General features: G+C 39.9%; 1 protein-coding gene across 4 annotated transcripts in view; it reads left to right on the forward strand.

Moving 5' to 3' along the window:
- The first annotated feature begins 16,209 nt into the window (after positions 1–16,209).
- The window catches only part of CNTLN (centlein), a 205,671-nt gene continuing 202,256 nt past the window's right edge, over positions 16,210–19,624 (forward strand). For 3 of the 4 annotated variants that reach the window (XM_039384601.1, XM_039384600.1, XM_039384602.1), the window contains exons 1-2: positions 16,550–17,472; positions 17,801–17,893. Coding sequence is in view for 1 of the 4 variants with exons in the window: in XM_039384599.1 (XP_039240533.1) it covers positions 16,354–16,446 (93 nt within the window). In the remaining 3 variants the exon portion in view is untranslated. Of the gene's footprint in view, positions 16,447–16,549; positions 17,473–17,800; positions 17,894–19,624 lie in introns of those variants that run through there. The other variant, XM_039384599.1, reaches the window with a different exon arrangement.

Below are 19,624 nucleotides of genomic sequence, written 5' to 3' on the forward strand. Positions count from 1 at the left end.
GACGTGATTTTCCATGTGTTTTCTAGCATGTAGATGTTTATACTTTAAGACAGAATGATTAAAATCCATTATAATTTTGAGTTTTTAGCACTTCATAGTCATTGTGATCAGATCTAAGTACTTACATAAAATACAAGTCTGAGGAAACATCCAATATTGGATTGGAACATCCTTCTGATCTGGAAAGCATCTGTCATTTGAACATTAATCATACTCCAATTATGTTGCAACTCATGGTTTACTCTAGGCAAAAGAAAAGAAACAATACTGAACAAGTTCCTAAAAAAATGAAACAAAGCAGGAGCTGAAACAAAAAGTAAATAAAGCTTTTATTATTTTTAATAGTTTTCTACAATCTTTGACTCTTGAATGTGTTTGTTATTTCACACATTTATTCCTACCCATCAATTTCAAGGAAGTAATAATACAGATACCAGTTCTAATAATAATGATACTACCACTGATAGTAATAACTATAGCGTTAATACTATTGCTATGTTATACACACATACTCTTTAAAATTTGTAAGTCAAAACTGCATTTGGCCAATTATATTTGGCCTTAAATAGTAACATTTCAGCATTTGTGCTGTATTGCAGGGTATCGCCTCTCAACCAAACTGAATGCTTTGTCAGCTTACAGATGGCTCATTTAGCTCTGTCCTGTTATATTATCTTAATTCTAAATTACCTATTTATGCTAAAAGCTATTGATAAATACAGCTAGTTTTAGGGACAGCATAATAAGGAAAATGTACAAGAATATAATTGCAGGAACCTTAATGTTATTATTAGACTCTTGTGTTCTTGTAGAAGGCTTATTATTTTCACTGCTTATCCTTTCTGGAAATCAGAGTATTTACACAATCCACTAATAACACAAAAATAGTGTATTAATAGCTGAAAGCCCATTCTTATCTTTAAACATATGGGCTAACAATGGGTCAGTTTTAGCAGTGACAGTTTTATAGACATTTATAAAACAGCAATCAAAGTTTTAATTAACTTTTACTTCAAAGAATCATAGAATGACTAAGGTTGAAAGGGACCATCAGAGAGGTCATCTGCCCCAATCTCCCTGCTCATGCAGGGTCATCCTAGAGCACATTGCACAGGATTAGGTCCAGATGGTTCTTGAATGTCTCCAGTGAGGGAGACTCCACAACCCCTCTGGGCAACCAAGAAGAGCCTGGCTCCATCCTCTTGACACCCTCCCTTCAATTACTTATAGACATTGATGAGGTTCCCTCTCAGTTGTCTCTTCTCAAGGCTCTACAGGTCCAGCTCCCTCCACCTTTGCTTGTAAGAGAGATATTCCAGTGCCCTAATCACATTTATCATCCTCCGCCGAACCTGCTGCAGGAGCTCCATGTCTGTCTTGTAGTGAGGAGACCAGAACTGGACACAGAACTACAGATGTGGCCTCACCAGGACTGAACAGAGGGGCAGGAACACATCGGGTGACCTGCTGGCAGTGCTTTTCCTAAGGCACCCCAGGATACCATTGGCCTTCTTGGCCACTGCTAGCTCATGGAGAGCTTGTTGTCCACCAGGACCCCCAGGTCCTTTTCCACAGAGCTGCTTTCCAGGAGGTCAGTCCCCAGCCTGTACTGGTGATTCAGGTCATTCTATCCCAGGTGCAGGACCTTGCATTTGCCTTTGTTGAATTTCAGATTGTTCCTCTCTGCCCATCTCTCCAACCTGTCGAGGTCCTTCTGAAGGGCAGCACAGCCCTCTGGGCTATCGGCCACTCCCCCCAGCTTTGTGTCATCAGTGAACTTGCTGAGGAGGCATCTGCCCCTTCATCCAAGTCACTGATGGAGAAGTTAAACAATACTGGGACCAGTACTGACCCTTGGGGAACACCACTAGTGACAGGCCTCCAGCTAGACCCTGTGCCACTGATTATGATCCTCTGGGATCTGCTGCTCAGCCAGGCTACACTTCCTGAGTTTGCCTATGAGGATGTTGTGAGAAACAGTGTCAAAAGCCTTGCTGAAGTCAAGGTAGACAGTATCCACTTTACCCTCATCCATCCAGGTAATTGTAATTGTAGACCTATTGCCAGGTAACTGTAGAAAGCAAGCAGGTTGATCACGCATGATTTCTCTTTGGTGAATCCAGGCTGACTACTCTTGATCTCCTTCTTGCCATCCATGTGGATAGGGATGGCCTACAGAATGAGGTGCTCCATCACCATTCCAGGGATTGAAGTGAGGCTGATTGGCTGGCAGTTCCCTGGGTCCTTCTTCTTGCCCTTTTTGAAGACCAGGATGACATTTGCTTTCTTCCAGTCCTCAGGAACCTCTCCTGATCACCATGACCTTTCAATTCAAAGATGACCATGAGCAGCCCAGCTGTGGTGTCCATTAGCTCTCTCAGCACTCACGGATGCATCCCATCAGGGCCCATGTGGATGTCAGGTTTGCCTAGGCATTCTCTAACCCAATCCTCCTTGACCAATGGAAAAACTTCCTTCCGGCATTCCTTTAACCTGGTCTTCTTGGTCAGAGATTCCTGGACGCTGGTCTTGTCAGTGAAGACTGAGGAAAGAAGGCATTCAGTAACTCTGCCTTCTCTGCATCCTCTGTTACCAGAGTCCCCGCTCCATTTAGTAACAAGTCCACATTATCCTTGTTTTTCCTTTTGTTATTGATTTATTAGTTGTTTGCTAGTATGTTGTTCTCAGGGTTTCTATTTGGAATGCTCAGCACCCCTTTGCATCTCTCGCTTTTTGTAGTATTTGAAAATGTATAATATTAAATAAACTGAGGTCTTACATCTGCTAAATTATTACATCTCTTTATTTTTTTGGATCACTATTTTTCAACTGTCTATACTTCCTTCAGAGAAAAAATATGGTGGTGTTTCTGTGAAAAGGTATCCTGATGATGTACTGATAATGATACTGAGGAAGATTTTTTTTTTAATTTTTACTTGAATAAGAAGAATAATCCTGTTACATGTGAGACTGCAGAAGACCTATTGGTTTAAATTATGCTATGCTGCCTATTAGTGCTGTCTAGTGACCCTGGGATACCAGTCTGAAGGAGGCTCTGCAGCCTTGATGCTTAATACTTCACATCTACTGCAGATTTAATGTTGAGGTCACACAAGCGTGTTCCGATCAACTTTACAGTGCATGTAATGTTTGCCCTACTTGGAGTGTAATGTATTGTGGAAGGGTTTATATTTTACAACCTGGATTTGCTGTGCAGGATGGGTGCTATATAAGGTCCCCTAGTAAGGTCTGGCAGTACATTTTTAAAAAATTGGTGTTAGGCACTAGATCAGTAATTGTTGGGTCAGAACCACCTTGTGGAGGGGCGGGGTGGTGTGTGTGAAGGAGGAAGGGATGGGTCAAAACTCATGGAGGTGGGGTGGCATTGTATCCCTCATGGCAGGCCCCCGGAACCCACACGGGGAAGCCCCAGAGTAGCTGTCAGTCACAAACAGCCCAGGAAAACTACAACACACCACACCTCCTGCAGATTGGCAGGGACAGTGAGGACAGTGCTCCTCACTCTGGCCTGGAACCCCAGAGTGACTGGTGGATGAGAGGCCCCGCCTGGGACCAGAGCAGATAAAACCAAAGGCATATATTTGCCTCATGTTGTGGCCCTACCATTGGACGTGTGAGAGCTGGTCTTCCACGAGGTTCCAGTGATAGCTATATAACCTGTCTCTCCCTCTTTCTCCTTCTCTCTTCTTGCTCCCTCTTGGTTTTCTTTCTTTCCTCCTTTCTTGATGCTTTAGGTGGCTTGGAGCTAGAGAGGTTGGATTTTGACTTAAGTGTTGTGGATTCCTTGGATTTTGACTTAAGTGTTGTGGATTAGTATGTGCTGGGTCAGTATTGTGGTAGAACGTTTTGTCTAGCTTGTGTAGTGCCCTTTTGAACTTTTGCCAAATTCCCTTATTTTCTCCCCTAAATTATCAATAAAAGTACCTCTTGGGGACAAGTCTGTGGCTTATTCTCATGACACTATCTTGAGGTATTAAAGAACCCTATATCTATATTTTAAAGTAAAACTCTTGGCTGAGCCCATGAGCTTGCAGCTGCGGGGCTGGAGTGTTACAACTGGACAGTGGCGAGATCACCTAAGCCCTAAACATAGTGGAAGAACTTTGCAGTATCAAAAAGAACCAGAGCATATTATGAGATTTAAAGGAATAAAAGGCATAAAAATAGATTTATATAATAGAAAGAGTTGGTACTGCCACACTAAACAGTACAATATATGATTCAGATCCATGTTCTTTCACAGGCTTTTTTTGTTGAAAACAGGTACAATTTTTCTTGCCAATTAATGCAAGTGTCAAGGACATAGCCTAATATTTTCTTCCAACAGTGCTAATCCATACAGGAGAGCCACTTTGGAATACACTCTGAATATCTAAGATTACTCAAGATGACATAAAATAAATTCCTCTCCAAATTCATTCCCTCCCCAATGCCCCCAAGCCCCTAAAAGCCCCAAACTAATGACCAAATAAACAAAAGAAAAATTTGTATTTAACCTCTTTTGATCTCTCTCTGGCTCCCTTTTCATGGGATTGACTATCTCACAGTGGCAGTTGCTGGCTTCTTTCTGTAAATCTTTCACTGTAAGTGAGGAAAGCCCAAAAGTTTCAATTTTGTTATTACTGAGCCAACATTACAGAATATGCTAAGACAAGCCCTGTTAACTATTCTTATATTATATCCAGGCTTTTTGTTGGGACTTTGCATAAGTCTTCAGCATAGGCTACTAGCTAGTATGAACTGGCTTAAAAAGCCAATTGAGTCATACTCTTCTGCCATCTAGATTTGAAGGAAAATTTAATTCTTAAAACTGTACTAGTTTTAAGTCATCTATTAGCCAGGTCATTATAGTTGCAATACGATGGATAAAAAGCTGGCCAACATGGTAGTAGTGAAGTGCTTGTTGGCCATTTTGTTTGAAGCAGATGGTACTTCTGTTTCCCTTCTTCCTAAAAGACTTCATCCACTTTCCTGTTGTGTGGAGCAGAAGGTACTTAGCTCTGTGTGTGCTGCCCAGGTCTCTGTGAAACCCACAGAAAGACTTCTGAGAGGGAAAGTGGCACCATATCTCCACTGACTGCTGAAGAAGAGGGGGTACAGGGCAAGAAGTAATAGACAAGAATCAATAGACCTATTGCCAGGAAACAGATGCCACTACTGAGTATGGGTGGGTGAGTGCTCCTTCATGGTGTCATGGCTTAACCCCAGCCAACAACCAAGCCCCACAGAGCTGCACGCTTAGTCCATCACCAGTGGGATTGGGGAAAGAATCAGAAGGGTAAAGGCCGGAATACCCACAGGTTGAGATAAAGAGACTGTAATAGGTAAAGCAAAAGCAGCACACACAAGCAAAGCAAAACAAGGAATTCATTCCCTGCTTCCCATGGGCAGGCAGATGTTCAGTCATCTCCAGGAAAGCAGGGCCCCATCACATGTTAAAGTGACTTGGGAAAACAAACACCATCACTCCAAACATCCTCTGTCCCTCTTTCTTCCCCCCACTTTATGTACTGAGCATGATGTCACATGGTCTGGAATATCTTTTTGGTCAGTTTGGATCACCTGTCCCAGCCATGTCTCCTCCCAACCTCCCATGGACCCCCAGCCACCTTGCCAGCCTGGCAGTACCAAAAACCCTTGCCTCTGTGTAAGCCCTGCTCATCAATAACAAAAACATCTCTATATTATCAAACCTGTGTTCAGCACAAATCCAAAACACAGCCCCATACCAGACACTGTGAAGAAAATTGACTCTACCACAGCCAAAGCCAGCACATATGGGAAGGCCCTATACTAGTATAGTAGTACATAGTACCATTTAGTGAAATTAAATGTATGAGAAGGCTTTGCACAGATATCATGTGCTCTCTGAAGCCTCAGATAAATTAAATGTACAGTCTACACAAGGATTGCCTCAGATTATGAGTAAAATGACTCTGTGATGCAAGTAACTAGTCTTGAGAAGAAAGTACAAAATTTCAGTACATCCCATAATACTTGCCACTACTACTCATTACCAGCCAACTTCTATTTTAACTCCATTCAAGAGAACAGAAGGGAACAAAAATTCTGAGAGTACAGTTGCAGAGAGATGTGATGGCTCATCAAACTGAGCAGGAGAAACCCATTAATGTACACTGGATAGAAAAGTATTTTAATTTTTCCAAAGTAAAGAACAGGCAGGAAGATGACTGGCAAGGCCACATAGTGACTGCCAAACAAAGGTGACTGTGGTCAGACACTAACAGACTTTTTGGAAGACTGTCTGAAGAACAGAGAAGATGGAAATTACAGTAGTCTACAGTGTAGGTTAGAAGAACTGGAGGAGGCTAGGACACAGGAAGCTGACAGCTTACCTAAGAATTTGTCAACAGTACTGAAAAACAGAACATGGAGGGGCAACTCCTGAATAGGAGGGATGGCCCATTTAGGGATGGCCCATTTAGCAACATAACCACAGGGATAAATCAGAAGAAGGATCTGATTGAAGGAGAATAAAATCATCAGTCATCTGCACTGATGATCAAGATGGAGAAATGAGAAAAAGGTGGTACTAAGGAAGAACCAGTTTTAGAAACAGTATGTTTCTAATGTGTAGAACAGCATGCATTTTTCAGGAAAGGAAAGCAAAAATCAGAGACAGGAATGATCTAAGAGTATGCTTGAATATGCCAGAATGAAGGAAATAAAGAATGGTGTGACCTTTCTCTTGTAGTCTAATGTCCCCTAGCCATCACACACACAGACACATAAACTCACTTCGGAAGATTTTAGAAGTAAATAGACGCTATTGAGTTTCATTTGGTCAGAGTAAAAGGCACTGATCAGCAAAGGGGCAGGTGACAACTGACAACGATTTAAATAAAATTTTACTGTTTCAAGGAATAGAAACACGTAGCTGAAGTTTTGTTACCCATACAAAGAAAAAGAGTGTGAAAGAAAGTAGCAGGCTTCCTGTTCAGTAGAGCTGCAATTCATTCTTAATATTGTCTAGACATGGGCCCAAGATTAGAAAAAAGTACTCTCTGCTTTCATTATGGATAATGCAGGTGCTTGGAGGCAAAGGCAATATACCTACTGGGCCTAAAGACAGTGGCAGACAACTACTGCTCCAGTCCTAGATACAATAAGTTATATAAGGGCAAAAAAAATGAGCAAATTAATAACATATATGCAAACCAATCTGCTGTAATTTTGGTTCTGTAAGCCATAATTCCTGTGACAATTCCTTATCAACATAACCACTTAAATAAATATAATTATTTTAAAATCATCACATTAAGGAAGGGTATATTTTACCCTTTGTTATATATTTCTAACTTTTTTCTACTACTTGGAATTCTGATAAACATTCTGATTAATAATTTCCATTTCTTAAGTGAGTCAGAGGCTGCATAGTTACCTGCACCTTTGTGTGAAGTTAACAATGAAATATATTGGTTTTGATTACTTTGGCTACTAGAAAACAACAGACCCAAGTAACAGCACTTCAGTAAGCAGCACTCTGCTCTATATAATCCTAGATAAGTATATAATCTGTACAAAGAACATTTTCACCCAAATAAGTTTTAAAACAGTATTCATACAGAGATATTATTCAACAGGAAAAGAAATCCATTAACATGATGCAAAGAAAAAGCAAATCATGTTCTCTCAATAACTGGGCCAGATAAGATGCCAGTTATTGATTTAATCTGGGATACCAGAATACTAAATCTTCTGCTGTATCTAGGCACAGTTTATCTTTTGGAACTCTCATAGTGATGTATTTTTTATGTTTAAAAAATAAGAATCCTATTTAAGAGCAAAAACTATCTTCACAGAGCCAGATTTTCTTTAGCTGCTGGGAAAAATTACTGTCCTGAAATTTTCTTGCATAAATATTGTTTTTAAATTTAATTTTTTTCATTGATGTCCTCCAGGCATGGAAGAATTTTTATTTTGTACCTCTCCAATTTGATGACTTGCCCAAATGCAGGCCTTCTAATTTATCCTACTATTTCAGAGTTATTTCCTACATGTATTTACTATCTTGTAAAATATTTCCAAACAGAAAGGTCAAGCTTCTCACTACACAATGGTGGGACAGGGAAAAAGGACAATGACTGAAAATGTTTTCTACCCATAGTCAGTCAGGGGAACACAAGTGTGACCCTGGGCCCACAAACATTTCATCTACAATATAAATCAATATAATAGCTATTTTCCCTATGCTGCATGTTGTAAGAATAATAGAAGAGTTTTCTGTGAAGCATGAGGTCAGAACCATCCTCTAATAAATATTGTCCAATTGGGTAAATAATTACAGCGGGCTGAATGACCCTCATGTATTAGGTTACATTTCCTCTGTCTACTCTGATACCAAGAGGTTTCAGAATGAAGTGGGTCACCATGAGCTGGCAGACTTCTGTATTATTAGCACCAACAAAAATGCTTAAAGTGGTGTCTGAGCAAGCTGAGGCATTAGCACCAAGCTTCCCAAATTTTTCTTTAAAAAAATCAAGGTATTTGGCAGGAATGTTGCAATGTACTGCAAAATACCAAATAATCCCATTAGTACAATATATGACAGATTCTTCAGATATGCCAGATGAATATTCCCCATTTATAGTAGACCAAAACAGAATTATGCACATAGATAATAAGAATTTATGCAGTCCAAGTTATATTCTTGAGTGTTCCTGAAGGGTATACGACTATTATCATCTACTAAAACTACAACATTTTAAGAAGCTACTGTCTTCTGCAGCTTGCTCTGCTCCTCATGTAAAAGCTTCTCAGTAAGACTCAGCCATCCACAGGGGGCCAGAGATGACTAAGACTATATTTGAAGCTGCTGCTGGATTATTCAGAGGTCGTTTGTCAAAGTACTAACATCTAAATTAACTTGGCTGGATTCTCAGAAATGACACCTTGGAAAAGATAAAAGACTTAACGTCACAAAGGATTTTCTAGTTCATGAAATACCGCCAGAAAGCACATGCAGAAGATCAGAGCAACTCAGGAATCGGATAATTTTGAGCATACTTCTAAAACCAATTATGTGGTCAGGAGTCATGTGGTCAGGATACAGGACTGGTCAGGGGAGACAGACGTCAACCTGGCACTCACTGGGAATACAAAGACTTAGCTGAGAATAATGAAAAAGCAGAGTTAGTTTGCAAGATGAGGCTACTTGTATTCTTGTATTTGTAGCTATATCTCATTCCCTGAATAAAGTGGAGGGAAATCAACGCATGATCTAATGCAATTGCTGTCTTGGCTACATATTTCCTTTATATTGTTCACAGCCTCAATATGTCATATTGTAGTAAGAGTTCAGATAACTAAAGCAGTGAAAAATATTAATATCATCTTTTTAGTATCTGTATCAAGTTTTCATTGGCACATTTCTACCGTTTGGGTAGTAAAATCAAATTAGCTGTTTGTTTTTTTTTCCTGTGGGTTACAAGAGATGTCTAGTGTTACCTATACTAACTGTCCAAAAACCGCAGGTCGGAATGAAAATAAAATAGTGATTTCTAATAGCTGTTTATATTTCAGTTTCAGTTTTTGAATTCTTAGATCAAATTTGGGGCATATTTTTACAGTGTGGGATAGAAGTGCTAAAAGCGTAAGAAGAAGCAACCTAGAAATTCTTATGTAATCAAAAGACTCCAGAAGGAGTTTAAAGAAAATAACAACGAGCTTGCAACAAAATTGTGAGAGCTGGCAATAATTAAATTTCATTTTCTGGAGAAAAAAATAAAAGGAATGTAATAATTCTTGGCTAACCACTCTAATAGAATGTTATTTATTTACTTTTATACTAGAATTGAAAATAAACTGTATAAAGAATTCTATTCCTGTGTTTTTGTAAATTTGAAACTGAACATGATCTGACAACTGCCTGTCCACTCCATAAATGAGTAAGCATGAAAAACTAACCTCTGAACCCTTACTGTCTGACTTCAGAAAATAATTAAATTCTTTTACATGCTTAAATCAATTCTTGTCTTGTGCATATTACTAGGATACAACTGCTGACAAAAATTAACCAAAACAAACACATATATCAAAATTCAGTATTAAACTCTCTTTAATTTCTGCAAGAATTACCTTTTATCTCTCAGATAATTTTAACTGCAGTCTGCATTACATTTATAATACTTCTTTTTTTAATGAAAATATAGATATTTATATAGTATTTATTCATTAAATATTTTCTATCTCTAAAGGAAGCAACTCTGTTGACTAAAAAGTGTCTAAAAACTTGAATCAACAGACATGGAGTCTCACTTTGTTACTCTAAACTCAACCACAGTAGGAAAGGGAAGTTCAAATGTACAACTTTGCATCGCTGCCAAAATATACGATCTCTGTCTCAGTAAACTGAGTCAGTTGAGTCCCACTGTGATGATGGAGTTCAGGCTGCAAGAAGAGTTCATGTTGGGCTGAGTCTGCAGTACCACCCTAGAATGCAATGTGCAGTATCTGTTTTTTATTCTCTTTGGGCTGGGAATTTATAGCAAACAGTTCTTTTGGGAACAGTGTTAGCAACTGAAATACTGCAGCACAAAGTGGCCTCCCAGTAACTTTTAGGTACTGCCACAATGCACACAGATAATAAAAATAGAATCCTGCTTGTTCATCTGAAGTAGTTTCTGAATTTAAGTGATTGTAAGTAACTGTAACTTAAACCTGATGGTCAACTGAGACAAACAGAAGGACATTTAGCTTAGAATTTCAAGCAAAAAAATTCAGCAAGATAATTGAGGCAAAAGGAAAATTATATAACAAGATGTCAAAACCCCTTTATCTTGGAGTGGGAGCAAGTATTTTTTTTCTTTAAAAGCTAGTGTCTGTAAAATAATATATAACAGTAATTAAACTATATTGATAAAACTAGAAAGAGTTTTAATTGCTGCAAATATTTTTTGACTAAATTACCAATGCTTATATTTCTTTTCAACTTGTTTGTTTTCCTGAAGTCTTTTTTTTTTCTTTTTAAGACAGTATGAACTGTTAAACAAAGACCTGAAAATCATACGGCTTGGCTCTGTTCTGAGCAAAAACAGCTTTATCAACACTACTGCTGTGCACTCTGCTGTGACTTAACCTGACTACACCTTAACCTCTCCATCATGTAAAAGGAGGTAAACTATACTTATATGAATTTTGCAGCTTGTCTGAGATATTCACATTAATACTTCTGTTAAAAATTCTCTTATTATTTCTGATTGATAAAAGCTTGTAGTGTAGCAATTTTTTAAAATTAAACCTGGATTTCTTATTTAATTAATTCCAGTACTTATACTTTTAATCTGTCCGCAGTCACAAAATCAGTGTGTTTCAGTGCATTGCCCAGCAGTGTACAATACTAAAACATACAAATTGTTGTAAAACTGATTTCTAATATTAAAAATGGGTAGACAGTGATGCACTTGCATATGTTCATGGCTCTCATGTTGTATACATGTGCATGAATTCAATGGGCTGGTAAGAGGGAGGATGTGTAGGAGTATGTTCTCAGCTGCCATCCCTAGGGTTAGGGAGAGTCTCATCTGCATCCTCTGCATACTCAACAAGTTTGGTGGTCATGGATGGTATTACCCCTTCCAACAACCACTCCTTGGGTTAAGAAGGGTCTCATGTCTTACTTATTGAGCATGGGTGGTCACGTACTTTTCATACCCTGTTTCAGGGTGATGGAATTCTGCTCTTCATTTTCCACGTAACCCTCCCATAACCAGGTGACTCTCCCAGTTATGACACAGGCTACACAACACATGCAAGGTCAAAGTCAACTCCTTCCTTGTTTAATTTCACTTAGAAACAAATTAACAATTAAACGATCAACTCCCAGTGCTCAGCTAAACACACCTCCTCATCTTATGGCAACATAAACCCAATCTCCCTCTGCCAGGACAGCTGAACTCTGGAATCTGCTTCCCCCTCTTAATGACTTCCAGCTGTCTGTCTCTCCTTCTAGGCCTCCTGTTGCTGGCAGGTGCTATGGGGTGGGGAAAACTTCATCTCCATGTCCAGGACACTGATAACCACCTCCTTCCTCTGTGCTTTTTTTCCTGCTGACGTGCCCTAATTTATATTAGTAGCTTGTGTTTTTCATTGCCTTGAAGGCTGCAGTACCGAGGTCTGTGACCTCATTTATGAGACAACGAAAAAACAAAGCCTTCCTGATGGCAAAGGTAAGTGGAAGATTGTGACAGGAAGGCCATGTTACAGACTCCTTCGGCATCATGATGTAGCTGCCCTGGGGAATGTAACCTGTTGACTGATGTTTACACACCCAGCCTATACACATGGTAGCGTGTACTAGAGAAGTTTGCAGTAAACCAGAGGAACTTTCCCCATGAAGCCATGTCCTAGGAATTTTGATAAATTTTAGGAGGTTACTTGGTTTTCTGTCTTGTCTTTTTGGGGGTAGATAAGACCTCTGCTGTATTCTTCTCTGATTATGAGATGAATGGCACTTTCTTGTCACTGAGCGAAAAGTGAATAACACTAATGGTGGAACTCCAGGTCCCTGCATCAATGAATCTAGGGCTGCTATGCTGACCTTTTCCAGGTCTGTTTTTTTAAACTGTGCTAATTCAATTGAATATGTTGTAAGGGTAGGAATGAGGTCTGAAGTAGTATCCTTTATAACATGCAGTTGGAAAAAAAGTGTAGTTTTGGTCAAATACTTTTTTCACCATTTTTTTCCATTTAAATGGTCTACCCGTTCTCTTGGTTATGACAGGTGATCCGATATCAGATACTGCTTCTCCTTACAGACCTTGCCATTTTTATATCCCCAAACTATTGTTCCTATAACTACAATCACATTATTATTTATAGCTGTCACAAAAGTGAAAAGAATGTCCCCAGCAGCCCTGAATGCATACATAAGTAAAAAAACCCAAACCAAATCTACATCACAAAACATCCATAAACTTTTATTGAAAACAAGTATGTTTTGAATTCATTGCCTAAACAAGATCTAACATATTTCTAGGGTTATAATATGTTCTTGAGAAGCACATAAATTACTAAAATATTGAGAACATTGCCAAAACCTGCTAGAAATATTTTCAGCAATTTTGTGTGTAATATGAACATGATTCAATGAAAGATGTGGAATTTCCCAAGTGCAAAAAAAAAACAAACCAAAAATATCAATGCTTCTGCCTCCAAGGCAAATTAGGGAGCACTTCTCTCTGAGTAACTTTCACCAACACTGTAAGTGACAAAAGCCCTAGCAACTAGGTTTGAATTGCACAGTATATTTCTAGTAGACCTCTTACAAGTGGAAAAGCAACAAAAAAATTGCATGCTTACTCAACAGTTATGTATTTGGAAAATTTCTTGTGCTGACCCAATCAAACTGAATGTAGTTTCATTTGAAAAAAGTGAAATCCAGAGGGAAACATTTAGAATTGGAAGAAATCTGCCTAGCGGATTTGCATTTGATAGCTGTAAATGCAGGTATTCCAAAATACAAAGATCTGGGAGAAAGATAATACACAGAATACTCTGATACAAGGCAAGGTCTCTCAATTCACCAAAACTCGCTAACCACACACTTTAATTTTCTAAATTATTCTAAGAATTATCATGAATACTGTTTGGGTTAATAATTAGAAAATTTTTCTAGAGAATCAATTTATGAAATGGCAGGAAAACAAATGCAAAGGTGATTCATTATATAAAAAAGTCCTTAAAATAATTATCTTGCAATGGGAAAGTGTTAGTTGTGTGTTAATTGCGGTAACATATTGAGTCTACACAAAAAGCACATGCACAAATTTCTAAGGTTCTAAAGTCATAGGAAATTGTGGTCTTTTGTGTTGTGTCAAGCTGTGAACCTAGCCCCTGTAATAAGTGAATTTTTTCAGCTAAACTTTGAATGACCCTGTACTTGGAAAATGTTTTTAAATACTGTTTAGTCATTGTAGTTGTTTAGCAGTTAATCCAAGCATATTGTTTTTTAAGTAAGGTTAGCTTCTTGTTGCCCAGGTGTAATACGGAACAAACGGTCAAGGGGACAATGATAAAAATATTAGGAAACAGAAAGCAGAGAAGATAGTTATTAAAGGGCAAGGGATGTGGAAAAAGCAAAGGCTACGTAGAATCATAGTAACTGGGTAACTTACGGTAAAGGAGAATTAGAAAACCCTAAAAGCAAACAAAAATTTTAAAATATAAACATGTTAAAATTATGACATGATAATGGTCATTATAGTCAAACGCACATGTAATAACACACAAAGATAAGTAACTGAAAGTGCAAGATCACAAATATGAGATGATACAATATACAACTGTAAAAGTTACAATAAAAATTATAAAGGATGTTCTGAGGAGAGACATAGTATTGATCCAGTAATTGTTGAATCTCCTTAGATTTCCATATAATTGGAAGAAAACAGTCAGTGCAGTCTCTCACCTTGAAGTTTACATTTGTAACTGTACATGCAATAATTGCAGTAATAGTAAAAACTCTTACAAAAATATATTAAAGAAATAGATAATTTGGGCTCGAGTAGTGTAGCCACTTTTCTGAGAAGGGACTCTAGAGATCAATATGCAGCAAAAATCAAATTTGACAGGCAAAGCTATCCCCAAGGATGCAGAAATCTTTCTCCCACAGCCAAAGGTGGAAGGATTGGGTATTTTAACATATATTCTAATTCACACAAAGCTTAAACCTCCTTTGCTTCTCTGCAAGCACACACACACACACAAAGAATTTTGTTTCTTGTTACAGTGGTACTTGTTACAGGGCAACTTTTCCACAAACTGTACAAAAGTTACAAAGGAGGGGAAAAGAAAATATACTTCTTTATAAAAGCAGGTGTTTTTATAAAGGTGTAGCAAGATACTGACATCGGTGAAATGCAATTCAATTGGTGCTTCTTTCCAGGCTAAAATATATTCCGCCCCCATGTTTCAACTTTTTTCCATTTGTCTGGGAGAAACTCTGCTTTTTATGAGTACTTTGCTTCCCAAGTAGGCTACAGAAAATGCACAAGGATTTGCTTTGGCAATGCTATTTAACCCCTTATTGAAAAACCAGCTACTCTGCATATCCGGATCTTAAAACCAACACATTTATATAACTGCACCAGCCCAAGTATTTCACTTACTTGTAATGGTTAGATCTTCCAAGCCTTAGCTTTCAGTTGGAGGCTCTGAAATCCAACTCTGGGACTGATAAATCTGAATAACCTTCCTGTCTGAGGAGGTATGCTCATGCATCTTAAAGTGCTATCAAGACCTGCTCTAAAAACAGGTTTCTGACATTGTCTTGCAAACGTTATTACTTAATTCATATATAAAAAAACCCCCCACCATATAAACAAAAAGGAAAAGGCAAGATGCATCTCACTGAGGTATGGTGGAGACTCAGCACCTCACAGCAGAACACCCAGAAAAATCTCATTACCTCAGCAATATCTCTAAGTACCTGAAGGGAGGGTGTCCTCCTGGTGCTGAGCAATAGGACAAGAGGCAGAACCTGGTGCACGAGAAGCTCCATCTGAACATGAGGAAGAACTTCTTTACTGGGAGAGTGACCGTGCACCGGAACAGATTGTCCACAGGTGTTGGAGTCTCCCTCACTGTAGATATTCAAGAACTATCCGGACACAATCCTGTGCTATGTGCTCTGGGACGACCCTGCTTGAGCAGGGGATGGGACCAGATGACCCACTGCGGTCCCTTCCAACCTGACCCATTCTGCCATTCTATGAGCCTGTGATCTGCACGGTTCATATGGAAATATCTGGTATCTAAACACAGACGCGGCACAGGTGCTCCTACAGCTCAGGAAGGGGAGGAATCCGCTGGATTCCCAGGCATTTCCAACATCCCTCTCTTAGCACCCTGGCTAGATAGCAGCTGCTCCTATAGGGACTGTGAGGAAAAAAGAAGTCTGGACTCGCACACCGGGGGGGGAGTGACGGCTCACGCAGCCCACCCTTCCGAGGTGCCGTTCCTCGCCAGCAGAACGTCTCCCGCTCCCAGTCTCCCGCCCCGGGACCGCCAGCCCCGGCAAGGCGCATGCGCGGCCGCGGCTCGGGCGGGCGAATTCAAACGCGCCCCTCGCCCCTTCTCCTCGCTGGGGCAGCGCTGACGTCATTGCACCGCGTCCTCCCCTGCCCTGCGGTTTCCGGCGCTCGCCTGCGCCTGGAGAGCGGCGGAGCGGGGCAAAGTTTTCATTTCTGTGGTTCACGGCGACGTTTCTCTCCCCCAGGCGCGGGCGGGGGTTGCGTGAGCCCGCTCCACCCGGCGCGGACCCTCCTGTATCCTCGCCGTCCCTGCTGGAGCAGCGGCGAGGGGCTCTCGGCGATGGCTTCGTGGGGCGTGGAGGCGGCGGCACGGCGGGTGGTGGAGCTGGAGGAGGAGCTGCGGGGTCTGGCGGAGAAGCTGAGCAGCTGCCAGGTACCGGAGCGCGGGGTCGCCCGGAGCCGGGCTGGCGAGTCCCCCGGGTGCTGCGCGTTCGCCTCACGCTCTTGGGGGGCCCGGAAGGCAAGGACGGGGAGCGGGGCCCCGGGCAGTTCCGGGACGGTAATTAAGCCGGTCCGGGCCCTTGCCCTGGCTGAAACCACCTGTCCTGAGAGCTTTTTCGTTCCTCCCCAGAAGCCACGATTTGCTTGAATTGTAGTAGTAGTCCCGATGTGCTGCCTTGTGCAACTCCGGGGAAAAATGAACAGGCAGAGGGGTTTTAGAGAAATGTAGGTCTTGAAGGAATCTTTGGAGGTCATTTAATCTCTCACCCAGCCTTGCAGGGGGATCAAGTATACTTGAGCCGCTTCTGGGGAGGGAGGGCTTAATGACTAATTATGGGTGTACTTTGAAAAGTTCCCCCGCGTGTCGTTCCTTGAGACCTCCATTTTTCTAATTAGTTGTTCATCGCTGACATTTAGGTGTATTTCCTGAAAATATGAAAGTGTTGATAATACAAAATGAGTGAAAATTCTCTACCAAACACGTGGATTACACCAGAAGTATGCAGCGGAGAGGAAGGTGACATTTAATGCTGCAGATGCTTTCTCGCTTGATGGAAGCCAGAATAGTACTTTCATGTGGCATGTGGTCTGGTTAAGGCCATGAAGGCCTGGGCTGACGTGGTCATCAGAAGAAAGCATCCACCGTGGAGTTAGTTGAGATTCCCTTCTCCAAGCAGCTTTGGTACACCTGACAACTGGCACTGGTTCCTGCTGTGGATAGAATTCAGACTTCTTGAAAAAACATATTGCATGGAAGATCTATGGAGAGAGGGAGCTGTTAATGAAAATCCTGTTTGGAAATGCTGAACAATGCTGAATGGTTTGGGGGTATCTTCAATGTCTTGTGGGAGAAGTTCAGAAAACTCTTTATGAAGATATATATTCCTAGTATGCAGATGTGCACTATCAGAAAAAATTTGGTGGAAGCAGAAGGAAGGCCCGGTCGTCTGCTCATTTGGTAGTTGAACATAAATTATAAATTACTAAAACATAGTAGGATATAATATTTTTGAAGAGCATTAAAAATAATAGAAACTTGGAAGTAAACAGTACAAATCTGAATTCCTGATTCCTTTGATAATGTAACTTAATACACAAAAATTGTAGTTAAGCATCTGATTTCCCCTTTAGATGCATTCAATTATGTGTGTGTTTCTGCTTGTCTCTTGATGAACACATTCCAGTCTTTTTAAAGTCAGAAAACAGAAAATATTTTAAATGTATTTATTTTAATTCTCTTGCATATTATCTTGCCGTTCTTGTGTCTTTGTCTTTTATTAAATCAGGTAGTTTTCTGGGAGGGAAGCAGGCAAAAAAGAACAGGAAATAGTTGAAAACAGAAGCCAGTCAGTGTTCTGCAATGATCTCTCCAGCACTAGGTAGTATCCAATGTATACCATCTTTCTAATGACAGGGGATGCATGTCTGCAGGATTTATTTCAGGTTCTTAATAAAATAAAAAGAAAAGCGAGGTAGTAATCTATAAACAGGGTTTCTCTGAAAGCACTGCAATGTAGACATCTTTGCCATACTAATCTGTCAATAAATTTAGACAGGTTTAAGCATGTGTATGTTATGTAAAGAACAGGGAAGCCAGATTTTAATAAGTAAAAGAGGTGATAATGTAGTAAATTATGCAGCTTTTTCAATGTAGTATTATATAAGGTAATTAACTTTTTAAAAAGAAAGTTTTGTGAAGATATTCTGAATTTGAAGGGGAACTAAAGTGGTCTTCGGTAAGATCCTTCAACTGGTTTGAAAGTCAACTGATCAAATTATTTGGGGATGATTAATCCATTTTAAGGTCATATTTTGTGAAAACTTTGTGGAAAGACAGGCTATTTGAAAACATAAATACATATGGGTAATGTCAGTGTTATGTTTTTCTAGTTTCTTCACAGTTGTAATACGAAGCTTTTGCTGGCCAACTAATTCCTTTTGTGGAATTTTGTTTGATCTGCTGTGATCTACTTAGTTTCATTTAGATCTAAGAACTTCTTTGGTTCTTGTGATGTCTTTGAAAATTTGTATGTCTTTTTAGTAGAGTTGTGAAAGCATTTATGTTGAAAGGGACCTCTTGAGAGAATGTATTGCACCCCACCCTAGAGCAGGTTGCTCAGGATGGTGTCCAGTTAGGTTTTGAGTGTTCCCACGGCTGGAGGCTGCAACCTCTCAGGACAACCTGTGGAGGTGTGTGAAGACCCTTGCATAAAAGCGTTTCAGTGTCTAGTGAGATTTTGCTTGTGCTATGTTCCATGCTATTGGGTAAGGCTTTCCCTTCTGTAGACTACCTTAGCAGGCATTTTGGATAGAAATGTTATGTAATGTCTTTATAAAAGATGTTAGTGAGAGGGTGTTAACTTTTAGTCCAGCAACTGGACAAAATTGCCTGGGATTTTTCTTTCTTTTTTTTTTTAGTCTTTTTCCTTCTGAGTAATATGTTCACAGACACATAAATTGCACTTCCAAAAAAAGCTTCCCAGCTGAAATCTAGTTTAGTAGTTTAACAGTGTACTGGAACAAAGGGATTATTCTTAGGTATTTGTTTAGGTATTAGCCTCTTGAATACTTTTTTCCAAAGAAAAAAAGACATAAAATTGATGGTGAAAGCTTTAATTTGTTCTAGGAAACTCTAGTCAAAGTTTTAGAGAAGAGATGTATGCATCCAACAGTTATTTAGCATTTGAATAAATTATGCCAAGTTTCTCTTCTACACACCTTCTCGAACCATTATATTCACTGTAATATAAACTGCACTTCTGAAACAAAGTCTTTTCAGGGAACTGCAGCCCATTGATGATATGGGGTCCATTGGCTGAATACTTGGGAGCCTTTTCCAGCTAATGCAGCTCCTGAGTCTGGTGGAAGTATTGTGCACGCTAGCTTTGCTCTAACCGCAGGTGTTCCAGGCGTCTACTTCTGGATGTTGTCTCTGTTCTGCAGCAGAATCCTGGAGTACCTGACCCTTTTACTCATCTGGGATGGTGCCCTTTCTGTTCAAAACGAGATTCTCATTCGTATTTATTCTACCTTTTAAGATAACACTTCCCACTAAGTGAAGGTTCATACAGAGTCAAATATGGTATTTTTGACTTCCTTTTTTCCCCCCC

Source organism: Pipra filicauda, unplaced genomic scaffold (genome assembly GCF_003945595.2).
Source record: "Pipra filicauda isolate LSUMZ 115617 unplaced genomic scaffold, ASM394559v2 scaffold362_size804934_pilon, whole genome shotgun sequence".
Classification (NCBI taxonomy): Eukaryota; Metazoa; Chordata; class Aves; order Passeriformes; family Pipridae; genus Pipra; species Pipra filicauda.